Source organism: Corvus hawaiiensis, chromosome 8, assembly GCF_020740725.1.
Source record: "Corvus hawaiiensis isolate bCorHaw1 chromosome 8, bCorHaw1.pri.cur, whole genome shotgun sequence".
Classification (NCBI taxonomy): Eukaryota; Metazoa; Chordata; class Aves; order Passeriformes; family Corvidae; genus Corvus; species Corvus hawaiiensis.
In genome coordinates this window covers 28,571,893-28,589,011 of record NC_063220.1, presented here as the reverse complement: position 1 = coordinate 28,589,011, position 17,119 = coordinate 28,571,893, and the positions used below count along the sequence as shown (strand labels likewise).

The window sequence follows — 17,119 nt, the reverse complement described above, 5'->3', positions numbered from 1 at the left end:
CCACAGTGCTGTTGTACCGTACCAAACATGGCAACCTGGGGCATATATAGCTGCACATTCAGTTCAGTTTTCACAGCTGGAATAAAGATCCTGTGGCATTAGTAAACCAATCCACCCTTGGGTAAGGACTCCTAGCAGTTGCATTATTTATAATGGTTTCACTTTTATTTACAGTAAGACTATCTGAACCTACTGATGCTGCAAACATCTTAATAAATTACAGTCCCTTAGATAGGGGACCTTTAGGGCAAGTAAAAAAGAATATGTATGAAAGGCTTCTGTTCCACACAGCTAAAAGAATCCAGTAGTGTCCTTTACCCAAAGACAAATTAACATTACACAGAGAAAGAGAAGCAGCGGCATCAAAAATTACAGTGGCCTGGTTTTGAAAACACTTGGCTAGCAGAATTCAGGGCAAATTCCAATCTCATTACCTTCAAAAACCCAATTAATGGGCCATCCTTTAAGGGCAGGCTTGATGCAGAAGAATAGCAGTTACCTAAGTCCTCTTTATCTTTTGAACTCAAATTCACATTTTTGGTTTTCCATGCTCTTTAAACAAGAGAAGTACCACATTCATGGAAAGAAACTTTACCGGAAAAGCCACATGGGCTTGCCTGGTTATAGCCCCAGATAACCAAGTACACTTTGGCTTCTGTTTAGTGATGTCCAGAAAGGAAAAATGAGATAAATCAGTGCCATACACATCAGGCCACATCACTTCCTCATATGCAAATCAAGCATTTCAAACCAAACTGAAAGGATAATAATTTATGAGAAAGGCTGGGACTCCCCAATCTTCTGTAGAAGCTTCACAATTATCCTGTTAATCTGAAAATGCTTATGTCACCCCTGAGCATTCACACACAATGCGTCCATTACATAACTACCAACAAAATAGGAGGAAATATTCTTACCAGATTTTTTTTAAACATTTGCTTACATAAAGCTGCATTTGCCTCTTACAGTACCACACACTAATAACACACTGTTCCATGTTTCAAACTCCAGTAATGTTCTTTTACAGCACAGAAGAGGTTACATTATGCTGCTGCTTGTTCAAAGTGGCAATGGGATAACACATCACATTCAACTTGCTTTACAGTTCATGAATTATTGCATATTGTACCCATATCTAGTTGCACCAATTAAGGAAAAATCCATGGGAAAACATCCACCCTGAAATTAAAGCATCATTCATATTAATCAAGAAATAGAGCACCACTCATGGAAATTTCCTCCCTTTTCACTTAAGAAAGCCATTAGCACCCCCCATGATGTGAAAAGTCTCACCATAAGAACTGTGCCATTTTCCCTGTGCTCTATCACATTTATGTTATTCTGACTACAGCCCCGAGAGTTGTTACTGAAAGATCAATGGCAACTTGTGCAGAGAACTCCAAAATGCATCAAGAGACACATTACATCATCTCCAGAAAATTTCCAGCCTTGGCTGTTTAGACTGACCACAGCCTCAGGTCCAGGCACTGAATTTTGTTCTCCCAACACAGAGGTGAAAAGCAAAGCACTACCTTCAGGATGCTCCACTATTACTTTTTTCACCCTTTTTTTTACCACTTTTTTTTTTAGCAATTTACCTGACACTGCCTTCTTTCTGCAATCACTCAGAGGAGTGGTTTATTGCATGTTAAAAGACAAGATATGTATTGAAAGTAGCAATTTTATTTGAGTTAAAATTATTTACAAAAACCCAAAGACATACTTCATGAAACTGGTACAAACTATTTTTCCTGCCGTTGGCTTTTGCTCCAAAGATCACAGCTGAGAAATACTGTATAAAATAAAAATAGGATTGGATTCAGAAAAGTACTCTACTGTTCTAATTTCCAATTGAGAGTATTTACACAAATATTTACAATGGAAAAAAAGTTACTTTAAAACTTTAATTTGCAAGTTGGCCTCAAGTACCCTTTAATGCAGAGTTATTTGAGGGTCTAACACACAAAAATGCACTGCAGTTCACAGGGTGATTTCTCCCCCCACCCTCAAAAAAAAAAAAATCTGCATTTGTCAGTGCTTGACAATTAGTTACATTTAAAAAAAACCTGTTAAACACTGAGGTAAATCAATTCCCAAACAATTACCAGTGTAACAAAGAAAGGTAGTTGTCCCTGCTTTCCCCCATCATCACATTTGCATCTTCTTTTCTCTTGCCATCTCTCCACAGGAAACTACATAGACAATTTGAAATCTCATTATGTATGTGAAAATCTCTAAAATCCAAAAACTAGATGGGCCAAATATTTACTAATTTCCTCCTGATGCAGATCATTTACATACACCTTTTTCCCTCTCTCAGTACTGTTTTGGTTTTTTTTACGGAAGGGGAATACAACCTCAAAAACTTTTCTAAGTTACACTGATACACTAAGTTTTAGAAGGTGATGAGAGAAAATGCAAAAAAATATGACCAACATAAGATTTTTGCCATTAATCAGTTACTTCCTTACAGAATTCCCAACAATCTGCATTATCAAAAATAGGAAGACATAGAAGGCAGCCACTGTATGTAAAAAAATTTACAGCTGGCACTGATACAAAAGCACAAGTTCTTAACTTTATACACGGAGATAACACAAGATCTAAAAGCAGGTTAGATTTCCTGTTATTTCCCCCTCATTATACATAGAACTAATATTTTTATGGCTTCAAGTTTTACAAATTCAATGGAGTAACATGATGTAACTACCTATACAGGTATTTAAAAATGTCAACGAAGCAGATCGCAGAACAGTCTGCAAATATTCAAGACCACCTTAATAAAAATAATTAATAATCGATTCTGTTGGTCTGAATAGTGAGTGCAAGAAAAAAATTGTTAAAAAAGTCATGTATTTTCTGGGATTCTTTGTTCCACTTAAGTCCTCAAACACAATGCTTTGCTGTGAACTAGACCTCAGACTGAACAAAATCTTAGCTATATCAGCAATTTAAGGCTTTGTGTTGTATGCATTTCAACTCTGTCATACTACAGAAGGATGAAATAGAAAGATTATGTCAGCTGGAACCGTTAATCCCCATTGGTGTTTTAGCTTCTTTAAAATTCTTCCCCCTAAAGCATCCAAATTCTTTGTATTCAACATTATAAAACACACCTTGAGTTCTTCCTTGAAACAAATTAAAACAGCATTTCAAAGTTTTTGCTTATTAGAAGTGTAAACTACCCTGGGATTGAGTGGTTTTTAAATTTTTTTTTTTCTTTCTTCATTTCATTTGCATTTTAAACAGGGCACAACTTTTTACAGTCACTATTCCTTTTGTGGATAACGTACCCTCAATGGTTTTGTGTGTTTATGGGTCTGCATGCTCTTGGAACTACAAAGCATTATGGTCTAGCTGGTTACAGTACATGGGCCATGGGAGTTTTAGAATTGAGAAATAGTTCAGTGACCTAATTTCAATCAAAACAGTATAAAAAATAAACTATCCAATCCTCGCCTCTTTGGATTCCAACAAATTTTAAATATAGACAGTAGTTAAAATCACAAAAGTATTTAAAAATTTATATTTTATGATTTTGGAATAATCTCGTAATAAAAAAGCAAGAGCAAATTAAACTCAAATAGGAGCGGTGCTGCTGTCCAGAACTTCTTTATTAGAACATTTGTTTGATACCTCAGTAGCTAAGCTGCCTTTGCACCTGGCTGGCATGAAACAGTGGCTCAACAGTAAACAGCAGTTGCACTATCAGCAGCAAGTTTTTCCCCTTGAAACTTGTCACGAACAAAGCAAGAAAAAAAGATAGGGAGGGTAAACCCTGCCAAAAATATTTAAATACTGCACTGCATCATAAACAGCAAGGTTTCTTTATTTACTTTCCTCAGAACCTTTTTCCCCTCATTTTTGATAGTTGCAGATTGATGTAGTAACTGTCTTTTAGAAAATGCTGAATGCATGGTTAAGAGACCAGGTAGCCTTAAAAATCCGAACACGAATGACACAGATGAATGCTCTTGGTATATCCTTCAAGGACTTCTTTCATGACTTCTTCTTTTGCCTAAGGGTAGCTCCAGCATTAGAGTGCCTGCAGCGGAAGTTAAGTATCTAGCAGTGTTCCAAGTATTCAATCACCCTAGAGATAGATTTCTGGCCTGTTGTTCCAACAGCACACTGGAAATGCAACAGAAAACACAAGTAACAAACAAGCATTTGTAGCACCTCCTTCAAACATCTGAGAGCTATTCTGTTTTCAGAATTTTAGTATTTACAATTATGTGTCAGTAAAAGCGAGTAGGTTCAGGCAGACAATTCAGAAGTATCTTCCTGACCAATCACAATATAATGACAGACAAATGGGCTTTCAGTATTAAAAAACAGAATATTGCCCGTGCTCTTATGAAGACACAAACTGAAAAATGTTAATGCTTCTAAAAATGCATGAAATATTAACAGAAAACAAAATAACAAAAATATTTACATACATCAATTTAAAATATGTATTACTTACAGTAAGGTTCATAAAACTGAGAAATTTTTTGAGCATTTCGGTCATTATCGAGAAGTCCCCTTCAGGTAAGTACTCCCTCACAGTAGTCACATTGATCTAAGAAACAAAACAATCTTTTTACATTTGGGAAATATTTTTCTGACACAGAACTATAATACTCTGCATGTGAGATGCACTAAGACAAGTAAATTCACAGCATTATTAAGATGGCTTTTGGTACCATCTTTATGATTTAAGTCTCTCTCAAGCGATACTCATATCTCTACTGTGTGTATGTTTCTAGAAATCAATTGCTAAAATAATTTTTCACTGTTGGTTTGTTGAGGCTTTTTCCTAAAAAACAGAAAAAAGAAAAAAAAGGACTATCAGACCTCCCCAGGACCTAGAAGAACTAAACCCCCCACGAGATCACTCCCTTTACAAACGAGATCACTCCCTTTTGCAAAGGGTTGAGAATTACTGATCTTATTGTCAGTCTTACTCTGAACACTAAAACTGTTACGGACACTGATGAGTCCAAAGGCACAGAACAGCACCTCGAAGACCATTTCTGCCACCATGGTAAATTCAGACAAGCCTGAAGGTCTGAACTCATTTTCATGTGAACATATTATTGAGTTCTCAGCCACTGGAGTTCCATATTTTTAACTTCAGCTTTCTATTAAGTATTTCCAATCTGAGACAATTATTTTGAACTAATAGGAACACACACAAGTTCATGTGACTTCAGTGGAAGAAAAAATTAAAGCAGACTGATAATAAGTAAGTCTGATGGTAACTTGCTTACTAAAACTACTGAGAAGGAACAGGCTTAGCCAGTTTTCCTCTGCCTTTCCAAAGTAAATTCTTTTGCTGACTACAAGTAAGGGGAGAGAGGTAAAAGAGGTCAAATATTCAATTCCAACTGTTTTTGATAAACACAGTGATGTTCAGAAAATTTGTTTTGGATGGAATATCTCTGGCAACTTTTCCCAAAGCTGTGTACATCAGTGCAGCTTCACCAATGTATTTGTTCACACTGAAGCCCAATTTCGTAAACCCCTTTCAATACAGCAAATTATCACTTCATTAAAGATTATACTGGACTTAAGATCAACTTATTTCCTTACTGGACTCTCCTGGCAGAGACAGCCTAGAAGCAATGCTGTGTATGAGGCCACAATGCAGTCCTCCATGTGCTTCCCAGCATGCTGAAGAGCTGTAAAAGAGACAACAGTGTATTGTATTCTCTAAGCAGCTGGTATCTTTTACTGCTGCAAAGACAATCTTTCATTATCACTTCCCAGAACACTTTTTTCTCAAGCAAAACGAGCTTTTGGACTGAGATTTCAGAGATCAGGAAACGCCACACTTACTGACTCAGCAGCACATTCTTGACAAAAAAAATGGTCTTAATTCACTTTCAACTCATTCTGCTGCACAGTATTTTGTCATTTGCCATTTCAATGTGCAAACTGTTATGCTGAACACACCAAACTACCAATGTAAATGTTTCATGTGATGCTACAGGCCTTTAAGACTCCCCCCAAGGTAGTTTATTGTATTAAGCATAACAGGCACAGCATTTTTTGCTGATGACTCAGCATTTCGGGAAAAACTACAAATAACTGCAGACACCAACTGATGGAGCTACAAAGAGACACAAGGATATAAAGTTGGAAAAAGTAATATACTACACCTACTAACATAAGGTTAAAAAAACTATTAAAAGTAATACACTGCATCTACTATCAGAAGATTGAACAAGAAGGAATGATGTTTCAGACCCATTTTCCAGAGACAAACTATGTAACAGGTCAGAGATACTCAAATTCCCAGAACAAACTACCAAAGATGCAGCACATCAAGGCACTACACAGGTACCTCAGATACCACTGATGAAGTGAGAAGACAGACACAAAGCAGGTGGGGACAGAAGAGGCACAAGTGCAAACAGGGAGAGGAGGGGAAAAAGCCCAACCCTTAAAGTAGCTTGAAACAAGAACCCTAGAAAACAAAACGAAGGCAGGTCACTTTCAAGGACTATTCCAGAAGAACAAGAGAACAGCCTAAAAGCCATAATTTCCAGAATATTTTGTACATGGAGTGTCCCAAAAAGGTTTGGGATTTTGTTTCTTTTGGGTTTTTTTAAGAAACAGATAAAAGGTACTATTAAAAACATAAAAAGTAGCCTAACTTCCTCTGCTTCTCATGTTTCAGATCTAAATGGCTCCTACCTATGGCCTGCAGCAGTTTCACCTGGGATACACTGAGGAAATCTCAGCCCAAAAGACTGGATGTAGACAGGAAGCAGAGGACAAGGTGGGATTTTATTCTATCATACTGTTCTTTGCCTTTTCTGAGCTCATCACAGCCAGACAACGTACCTTTATTAAGATCAAGTTCTTCATCGTCTTCCTCCTTCTTATCCTTCTCCTCAGTACTGTCTGACTTCTCTGTGGAGACCCACTGGATCTCCCCACTTGTCTCCTGCCATTCCCCACTCTTATCATGCTGAGAAGTGGGAGCTTCTTTAATCAGCTCGTCCGTCTGGCTCTCGGCCAGCTGTGCCGCTCGCTCACACTCCAGGAACAGCTAATGGGGGAATTCCAGGAGAATTTCTGTTAGAAACTAAACCCTGAACACATTCAGTTAATACTTACAAGTTTATTTTCTGTTCACAATTTACCCCTTAATACAATTAGTCTTCAATACTTTTCTTAATGATAAGCTTTTCCTCTTCAAAGTAAAATATAATCTGGCCCAACACTAGTGCTGTGCTCCGCAGCAAGGCCTCCCTCCCTGGTGCTGAACCACTTGCCAGGCTCCACTTGGGCATCATAAATGTTCATTCACTTTCCTTGAGACATGGCTTGAAGACTAAAAGCTGCCATAATTTCCTGTCCATTTTTGTTCTCTACCAATTTTCATTTTCATTTCATGCTAACTATCCCCTCTTGGTTTTCTTAGAGCAAAAATACAAAGGAGTAATTTAAAATGACTTAGCAAGAATGTGAATGACCCAGGAATCTCATATTGTGCACTTATTCCTCATTAATTATTTTCCAAACCATACAACCACCAGTTTTAAATATTGCTTTGCCAAGCTATATACATTAAGATTTTTAATATTATTATTTTTATTGATTTTTTTTGTCTGCTGCTGGACAGCTATTTCACAAAGTTAAATACAACTGTTAAAAGCATCCATAAAATTACCTCCACTGAAACAAGTCGTCTAATTTTCTTGCAGTTTTTTCATTTTAGTTTGCATGGTGAAACTCAGTCACCAAAATTATTGGTGGATTTCTTTTTTTTTTTAATAAGCTAGTCAACTTAAGAATGCTGTTTCACATCCATAATCATTACATCTGTATTTTACTGCTTTTATAAAGGATGATCCTATTTTTTAATTTAAAGCTGCAAACTCCCAAAAACATAGTACTTCAAAAAAATCTATGGAAGCAAAGCATGTAAAAGAAAAGTTGCTTACAGCTGATTTAGAACAGAAGTCAAAGTAAATAATCTAGGAACAATAAAACTATACATAAATTGTATACGAAGAAAAGTTTTACTGGATGTCTGTAAATCACTGTATTTTACCAGGGAGGCTGTTTCTGAAATGAACAGTACTGCAAAAGTCAGGATTGTGAGCAGCAATCTTCCCCCTACGTCTGCTCCACTCCTCAAATGCTAAACAGAAAAACTGACACTCTTTCATTGCCAAGTTCTCCCTTCCCAACCCTGCCAGTCTGATAGTGAGAAATGGTACCTACTGCAGGAAAACACTTCTCACCTGCACTAAAGCCTGAACAGCATCAATCTGTCCAGTTATCTTCAGGCTTTCGTCTCCTTCGGCCGTACACAAGGAGTCAAAAGAACACGATGTTTCCATATTGACAAGGCAGTGCCTGTTCCGGGCACTGTATTCAACGAGATTGATCAACAGACCCAATCCCTGCAAGATTGCAAAGTCAAGAAGGATTACACACATTGCAAAAAAAGGTAATTTAGCAAAAAACATCTATTCAGATAAACATCTTCAGGCCTTATCTTTCTGAGAATACACAACTTATGAAACAGTCTGATAGACAGGGATCAGGATTTAATGAAATACAAGGCAAAACAGAGATGCCTGTACAGGAGAACTTTTATGCAGGAATCTCTGTTTTTCCAATTCTGAACATTAAAACATTTTTGGAGCTGAAGATTCATTTACAGGTTAGGAATTCAGGTATCCAACCCTCAGCTTATGTTCTTAAGAGATCCTTCACTGTTTCACTGTTGCTATTTAGGCCACTCTGACCCATTTTATATATGCTGAGGTAAATCTGAAAAAGCCTTTAACTCAATTTTTCCACAATTTAAAAGATGTTTGAAAATTAGTAATTCACATACTTACTTAGCTACATCTTTGTTCATCAAACAGTGCACTTTTTCCCACCAAATACAGGGAAAAAACCTGTCAAACCCACAAAATCCTGACAGAAACTTTAAGTACCTCACTTTAGGTATACATGTGGTTACTAAAAACTGTAGGGGAAACTATTCCTTAATGAGGAACCAGAGCAGCTCAATGCACAAGAAAGAGGCAAATCATTTTCTGTTGATGTAACAAGCACAAGAACTTACCAGCACCCGAATATCAAATCTCTGTTCTTGAGGTAGGAACTTTGGAACCTGAAGCACACAATTCATCGCTGTGCCTATCAGACCATCTTGTTCACCTGTTTTTGTACTACCCCATTCTGCAAACAAAGAGAGGTCAGAGGCTCAATATTGAAAACACTCACACTCATAATGGTAAGCAGCCTAATAAAAACCTTTTGGTCCTAATGACAAACCAGCCCCTCTCAGCCCAAGCCCTCATCTGAACATTTCATACTTGCAATTCTTCACGCAGCTTACAAAGACAAATTACTCAGGGCACCTACCATGCATAACTGCTTTATTATACTGGACTTGAAAAGCCATAATCAATACAGAAAAATATATACACTCATGGTATATTTGACACTTCACCACAGAATATGCAAAAAATTTGCTGTTTTACCATTATCATTTGTCAGGTTGAGCAAGACCCCAATGATGGCCCTCATGCAGTCTTCCACTGCTTTACCCACGTGGTTAGTTACATTCTGGTGGGGCAGAGGCTTATTGTCTGGTAAACAGATACTGTCTTCAGCACGATTATATCTCTGGATTAACTCCTCACAATGCTGCAGTGCTCTGCAGGGAGAAGGAGCAGAACAAAATTATCTTCACAACATACAGAGCATTCCACCTTTATACTTGTTTCACAAGGAAAAAAACCTTAAACACAGAGCTTTATGCAGAATTTTTCTGATACCCAGTCTGTAGGGAGAGATAAACTTATCACCTACAAAATCTTTTATAAGCTCAACTGAAAACTGTGAAAACAAAAACCTGGAAATCTCAGAGCTTTATCAGCTTGATATTTCAAGGGCTAGTTAATTTTCCTTTCCAGCTTCATCACGTGGTCTTACAAAAGATATCTCCTCTTCTTACAAACCCAGCCTCTCATATCCTCCGACCATCAAGATACAACATGATTCTGACAATGTTACCAGAATGTTCTCTTGTTTTCAGAGCTATTTCCACTCAGTAAAGAATGACACATGACTTCCCAGCAGTAAAATCTTAATCTTATAACACTAAGAGACCACAGGCACGATTCTACTGCATAACATTAGTTTCATGTTAAACCACAACACTGATTTCCATTACAAACAAAACCTGAAATGTCAGAAATATATACTGGTTTAAATAACATATTAAACTGTGGCTTGCTTTGTTTTAATTTAAAGAAATACTCCAAATAGCTAACCTATTACCGTGAAATCATGTTTCCAATGAGGTCTGCAGAGTCAGACTTTCAGCTGCATTTGTTCTCTTACGAAGAGCAATACAAGGTGCAGACAGGCTCTGCCAGCCAACTGAGACCTCACCCAGATTGATAAATGGGTTAGAGGTGTTTGTACAAGAATCTCTGCCACGAAGAAATGCCAGAACAAAATATCACTATTTTGATTCTTAGTTACACTGTCAATTCTGCTATGCTCCATTCCAGTAAACACTTAAGCATAATGAAAACACAATAAATAAATGTCGCTTCACCCTCTTCTGTGTTCCTACTTAGTACAGCAGGAGCTCAACCCACAGTCTGCAGCTTCTACAGGCCCAACAGTAGCAGCATTACACATTGGTAGTACTCAGGTAGTTGCCCATACCCCCATCTACATTAACTTTACTCAATGAAAAGCAACAGTGGAAGTTTTGGGGTTATTCGTCCCAAATATAAACCATGGCATAAACCATTTCTTTTTTTTCCTTATCATGTGAGGTATTTTGCAAAACTAGGGGTTTTCGGGATTTTTTTTTTAAAACAACTTACTTAGCTGAGGAGACTATGAGTTGTGAGTCTTTGTATGCTATCAGATAGCTCTGATTTTCTGGATTATGCACAGTTACCTAAAGAGAGAAGGAGAAAGTAGTATTAAAAATGGGAGTTTTTTTCCCCGAAAGAGAAGCATTTCCTTTTACTACCACTACACTTTATTCAGTTCCACATTTCTTGGCTATTATCCAGTGTAAACTTTCACTTCTCATTTTCCAGTATTTCCTTGGAGTTTTCATCTCTAAGTAATTGTGGCATTGAAGATAAACCCATCTTCCCTGATGAAGTACAGAAACCATGGAGAAGAACGTTTCGCCACAGCAGAACCCTGAATCCACATTCTGGGACTACAGTATCCCAAGTGTGCACACAGAATGCAATTATATATGTGGTATTTTAAGGACTTGACATCAAATCCACTTCTGAGAGCTTACTACACGTCCAACCGTAACACACAAGGTCTTCTCTGATTCCCTTGACTGAAATTTGGAATCAACTTTGAGAAACAGTGGAAGTTCTTCTCTTGGACTTGCATGATTTGGCATGTTTTGATTTTGTCATCTCTGCCAAGTTCCAAAGGATCTTACTACATCACAAACACCCGTACGTCCAAATTTGAATATTCTAACACTAGACAAGGCTCTTCTACTGTTGCTTGGCAATTCCATCTATTGAATATAAAAGCAGAAAATTAATCTGAATTTTTTTTTCTCACTGCTGAAAAGACAGGTAAAGAGAATTTTCAAGTCACCCTTCAGCAATGGTTCTTGTTTCTCAGTTTTTAGCTTGCATTTACACTCTAAGTCTGTCCTTCTACTTTAGTGAAGAAAACAAGAGACCACTGGAGCTACTTTCCCTCTAATTTGGGTCTAAGGTGTTCAGCAAGATTCATTAACCTGTACTCTAATCCCAGCTGTTTTCTGATGTGTGGACATGTCCAGCTAGAACATAACAAGGCTCTTCTGCTTTCTTCAGGTATCACAACAGAAACAGTAAAACCAGGAACAAACACTAAACTTGGCAAAACAAGGCAGTGCAGAGAAACACACTCACCATTCCTGTCAAGTAAACTCTACAAAAGTACCACCATGTATTTTGATTTTCTTCCAAGTTCTCAAAGAAATATTTACCATCTGCATTTACGCACTCAACTGATGACAGGACTCGTTTGCCTTTCAGGGCAATTTTCTCTTTCAGCACTTCCCCAGCTGATGGTTCAAAGTAGCAATTCTTAAAATTGATTTATTGCTTCTAAGAAAATCCCACTTCTATAATGATCAGTTACTACTAGACACACATTAGAGAGTCAAACTCATGCCTCAAAAACAACATCCATAAACAGCAGCTTTTTGTAGGAACTTAAGAAAAAGAATCACGTTACATTCAGTTGTTCTTACCAAAAATAATCTTGGAACGCAGTACACACACACAGAATAGTAAATTAAATTTTCAAACATTACAGAAACACTGATAAGCATCAGAAAGTTAGTACAGTCTATGAAAAAATAATCAACCTTATAGAGCTATAATGTGACTCCATACTGAAAGAATGTAAACCAGAACAGGTCTGCTTAAGAAGCAGCTTTCAGAAATGCAAAGGATCTGCTCATACTCACACTTTCTAAGACCCGTAAACATCTCTCTGCACCCCATAACGAAGCAACCAACTTCTCTTCGTTTTCATCACTGCTTAGGTGATCCACACATTCTTTAACTAAACACAAAAAGAAGTTGTTTTCCTCCATAAGTAAGAGGTCTTCAAAAGCTAGGTGTACAAACCAACCAGCTACTCAAGAGTTGCTATCAACCTTATTTTACACTTTGCACACCTCCAATGCCAGGAAACAATCATGAATTCATGATGAGCACTCCAAAATTTTTCATTTTTCCATGTAAATGAAAAAAAAAACAAACCTTACAATTTTGTCTTTACAAGTTTGAGATTGTTGTTACAAATCACCTAGCCATGTATTTTATTTTCTCCTTCCAAAAACAGTGTCCAGTACACGACTGTGTTCCTTAACTCTAAGAGAGTCTTTTAGAAGAGGAAAGAGATAGGGCAAGCACACACTTCCCACACTTTACAAGCCTGAAACCATAACTTGAAACTGTGTTCAAATTGAATACTTTTATCTCTCCAATCCTTCCTTTGTTCTCCCTCTGTTTACTTAAGACCAAGCTTTATTCAGGTCAAGAATTCAGTTAAAAATGTCCCTTTTCCTACCTGTGAGATTCTGATCAAAAACACAGTAACTGAGACACATCTTTGAAAAAATAATGAAATCAACTGTCCCCCCTCCCCCACAATTTCTTCTTGAAGGGTTTACTTCCTTTGGTATACTTAGTTTAAAAATATCTGGTCTGAAAATAATTCTAGAAGACTATAAAGGAGAGTCTACTCTAGAATAAGTGTGCTATACAGAGATATGTAACAGCATTCTGTCCAAGCTTAAGCCATTTACACCTTATAATGCAACACTTTACATTCACATTCTGTTGTAATATGAAGACTAACTTCAATCCCACATGCAACAGATTAAAGTCACTAATATTTCTCAGTAACTTCATATTGAATTGTGTACTTTATTTTTAACACTGCTAAGAAAAATACATAATATTTCTATTTTTAACCACAGGAAATGAACATTCCAAAAAGCAAACATCTTACTACAGTTCACTCTTTTTTCATGCTGTCAAAGCAGTATCCCCACTATACCTTTATCTACAATATGATCCAGACCACCCAGAAGTCGCAGTTCTTCTTTAAACCAGTCCCCAGCTCGCTTTGAGGTGAGAGACAGTAATGTCTCCATTGCCAAATGCCCAGTCTGAAAGAGTTAGGTTCTGGAATTAGTAAAATCATCATTTGCAGCTGTAGCCAATATATCAAGTCATACAAATATACGTCACATGAAAACCATAAAAATGAAAGTAGAGATTCTGAGTAGAAGAACCACCAGAGGGAGCAAGAACAGACTGGAAAATATGTGTATCTTAAAAAAAGGACAGTACTGATAAAAAAGGTACTTTGCCTTTTCAAATTTATTTTACTAATAGCTTAAAAACCCAAGTACACTCCTGTCATCTGTTTCTCTTCGTATCAAAAGAAACAAGTGGAGGAAGGAAATCGCAAATCAGCCAAGCAGTAAAAAAAAAAATCAAGAAAATCCCCAGTGAACACAGCTTCTCAGTCTCTCAGATAGATGGGCTTTGCTGCTCACAGATCACATTTGCTTCCAATGTAGGTATCTTGTGCTTTTAATTTTAAACCTACAGAATAAGGCAATTAAACTGAACCACTGTAGGAAATCTTATTCTATTTACTGATACACTTCTCTGAAAATAAAAAAGGAACACATATATAAGTTCAACAACAGTAAAGGTAAGTTCACTCCCTACAAATGGAAGTACAACAGTACTCATCAGGCCTGAGCAAATGCTCCACTGTCTTAGTATAAGCCCTCCCCCCAACCCCCAGCATCTCCAGCTGCTTTCCTGGCTTTCAAACTACTTGATTTCCAAGGAGGAAAACAGAGTCGAAGATCAGATAAAGAAGAGTTACCACCCAAAGTTGTTTCTGGGTTGTAGGAGCAAGCCCTGCAGCACACTGTCACTGTTAGCATAACAGTAGCAGCATTTCTCCAGGGCAAATGGAAGCATCTTGGGTCAGCAAAGTGTTGTGGGGATCAAGAGAATACAAGCAGCAGCAAATCTACAACAGTTAACTTCCTAAATACCTTCACAACAAAAGCTCAAAGGCCACACAATATTTTAAATACAGTGATTCGTTTTCTACTAGAGGGCAATAAGACTTCAAATAAATCCAGAAGAATATAATCTTTGTACATACTTAATAAGAACATTAGTTTTCTTTTTTTCTTTTTTAATAAAAGCAATGAAACCTTGTAACCCTTTTGCTTTTGAGGAAAGCAATCCACTATATTCAATTTTTTTGTCAATTACTACAAAATTTTAACACCAAAGGCTCAAAAGATGGTTCCCTTAAGCTTTCAGCCTTATGCTGAGAGTGAAACCAGAATAACATCTTTTACCATCTGAAAAGAGAAGTCACTCCTGAAGGTTTTTGTTATGATGCAACAGTGAGGTGGTAGCTGCAAAGGCACGAGCTACAGAGGGCTGTGCTCCCTGACAGGTGAGGGCCATTTGCTGAGGTGAAGGCCAAGTTCTTCAGGTTTTATCTTCTTCTAATCCAGCACAACGAGCCCAGAACAAATTCCACCTGCACACACCTCCTTTTCAGTTTCTGGGTTTACATTTTAACATTAAAGAAAACAGAACCTTGGAATATTCAAAAATTAGTCCAGCCTAACGTCTAAACAGACACACAACGTTGTCGTGGAAAGTGGGAGGCAAATTGATCACCTTCGCCTGGTCTGCGTTAAGATTCAAAAAAACGAAGGTGTGACTGGTTAGGCACAAACTGGAGGTATAAAAACATCTGCTGCAATCCTCCTGTTTCTCACTGGATATTGTCAGAGTCTGAAAAGGCTCAGAGCTTTACCCCCAAAAGATTTGCATTTTTGTTTGCATTTTCTGCCTGTCATCTGGTACAAAACAGAGATTATTTACTGTATCTCATGACAGGGATCTACATGAAAGCAGCTTCATCTTCAACATATGAAGTTCATTATTGTCTCAACTTACCACTGCTACTATTTTAAACCGGAAGAGAACCTAATCATCTCATTTGGCTTGCAAATATTCTCTAAATACTATACAGTCTCTGCTTCTAGATGGTGCAGCTGGAAGGAAACCAGTTTCCATCTGTGAGGTACTACAGTATTCAATGCATTTACAGCAACAGCTCAAAATAAATTTAAGAAACAGAGCTGCCTCAGGGAAAAACCCTCAAATAAAACAGCTGAAACTGATGGCCTAGGATATTAATGCTCTTTACGCATGAACAACGTCCTCACAAGGCTGAGTCCCTCCCTTTTGATATATCCTCTCCTTTTAAAATCTGTGTCTAAGAAAACACGAGAACAGAATTATAGTTCATAAAAAAGCAACAGGCTAGATCAGATTATTAATATGAGAAAAGCTCAAGCAGGAGACAGTGGTCTTTGTGGCTGGATGCTTTAGCAATGAGGAACCTGCCCCAGCTGTTCCATGCTTAATAAAGGGAGCTGTCTTACATTTTATAGTGCAAGAGATATCCTGGCACTGACAAACTCTGCTATGTGAGCTGCCTTCAGTGCCAAAACAGCACTGAAAGAAGACTCTGATTATACCAAATCCTAGCTGATCACCACCCAGAGAACAAATTTCATTCCGTGGTGGTATTTTCAGACTGTAAACTGAAAGTGCAGAACATAATCTCAAATTCATTCTTCCTTTGCAGATTTCCAAGGTCAGAAAGTTAATTCAAGCTCCCTATTGGCACCTTTCATATGTCTGTAAGAAACAAGCCTAAAATTGAAACTTATAATTCATTGTCACCATGATCTGATTACCAAGGTTAACAATGATGTAATGGATATTATCTTCCCCACCCAAAATTCAGCTCTTGCTAAAGCTACAGAATAGTGACTCTTTGTACCAGTTCAGCTCTCTGTTCCATAGCCAGAACTTGGAGGGAAAACACCCCAACAAAACTCCTCCTAAGCTGACACAAAAGTCCCAAAAGGTACAAAAGAAAATGCCAGCTGAACAAGGCACATCATCTTTTACTCTAACTGAATATGGAACACAATCCTGACTGCAGATTACTGCCAGGAGTTGGAGCATTACTTGCACAGACAAAGCTCTGAAAAGCTCACTTCATAAGCAGTAAATCAGAAGCTTCTCCCACTGGGTATAAGCATTACACAAAAAATGGCAAAAAACCCTAATAAGGATCTTGAAAAGAATGTATTACAGGATGTCAAAAAATCAAGATCATACTAACATCCACTATACTGAAATATGGCAAAAGCAAAGATACATTACTTATTTTTGTCATTTATGGCCCCCCATCTAATCAATCTGTCAATCAATTCTTTAAATACACTCTTCTAAAAAGCCTCACCACTTATTCTTTTTATTTCCTAAGATAGCTTGATGCTAGCATCAAACCATAGCCAAATTTATTTTAAAACAGAACCAGTTCACTCTGCTGCAGATGAAGGTATTTTCATAAAGAGCAAGCATGCTTGAGAAAGGAAGGAAAAAAAGTCATCCACATTCATGGTAAGCAACAGAACTGCCACCACACTTTGGGCAGGGAAAAATCAGTTCCTGCAGGATGATTTTTT

At 37.4% G+C, this 17,119-nt stretch overlaps 1 protein-coding gene across 6 annotated transcripts in view; it reads right to left on the bottom strand.

The window, feature by feature from the left end:
* Positions 1-1,663: 1,663 nt before the first annotated feature.
* The window catches only part of WAPL (WAPL cohesin release factor), a 139,018-nt gene continuing 123,562 nt past the window's right edge, over positions 1,664-17,119 (bottom strand). For all 6 annotated transcript variants that reach the window (XM_048311930.1, XM_048311932.1, XM_048311929.1 and 3 more), the window contains 10 exons: positions 13,582-13,693; positions 12,482-12,579; positions 10,863-10,939; positions 9,501-9,676; positions 9,080-9,195; positions 8,244-8,405; positions 6,835-7,042; positions 5,578-5,666; positions 4,469-4,564; positions 1,664-4,131 (listed from right to left, as the gene is read on the bottom strand). In XM_048311930.1, coding sequence (XP_048167887.1) covers positions 4,066-4,131; positions 4,469-4,564; positions 5,578-5,666; positions 6,835-7,042; positions 8,244-8,405; positions 9,080-9,195; positions 9,501-9,676; positions 10,863-10,939; positions 12,482-12,579; positions 13,582-13,693 — 1,200 coding nt within the window. In that variant the 3' untranslated portion in view covers positions 1,664-4,065. The remainder of the gene's footprint in view (positions 4,132-4,468; positions 4,565-5,577; positions 5,667-6,834; positions 7,043-8,243; positions 8,406-9,079; positions 9,196-9,500; positions 9,677-10,862; positions 10,940-12,481; positions 12,580-13,581; positions 13,694-17,119) is intronic.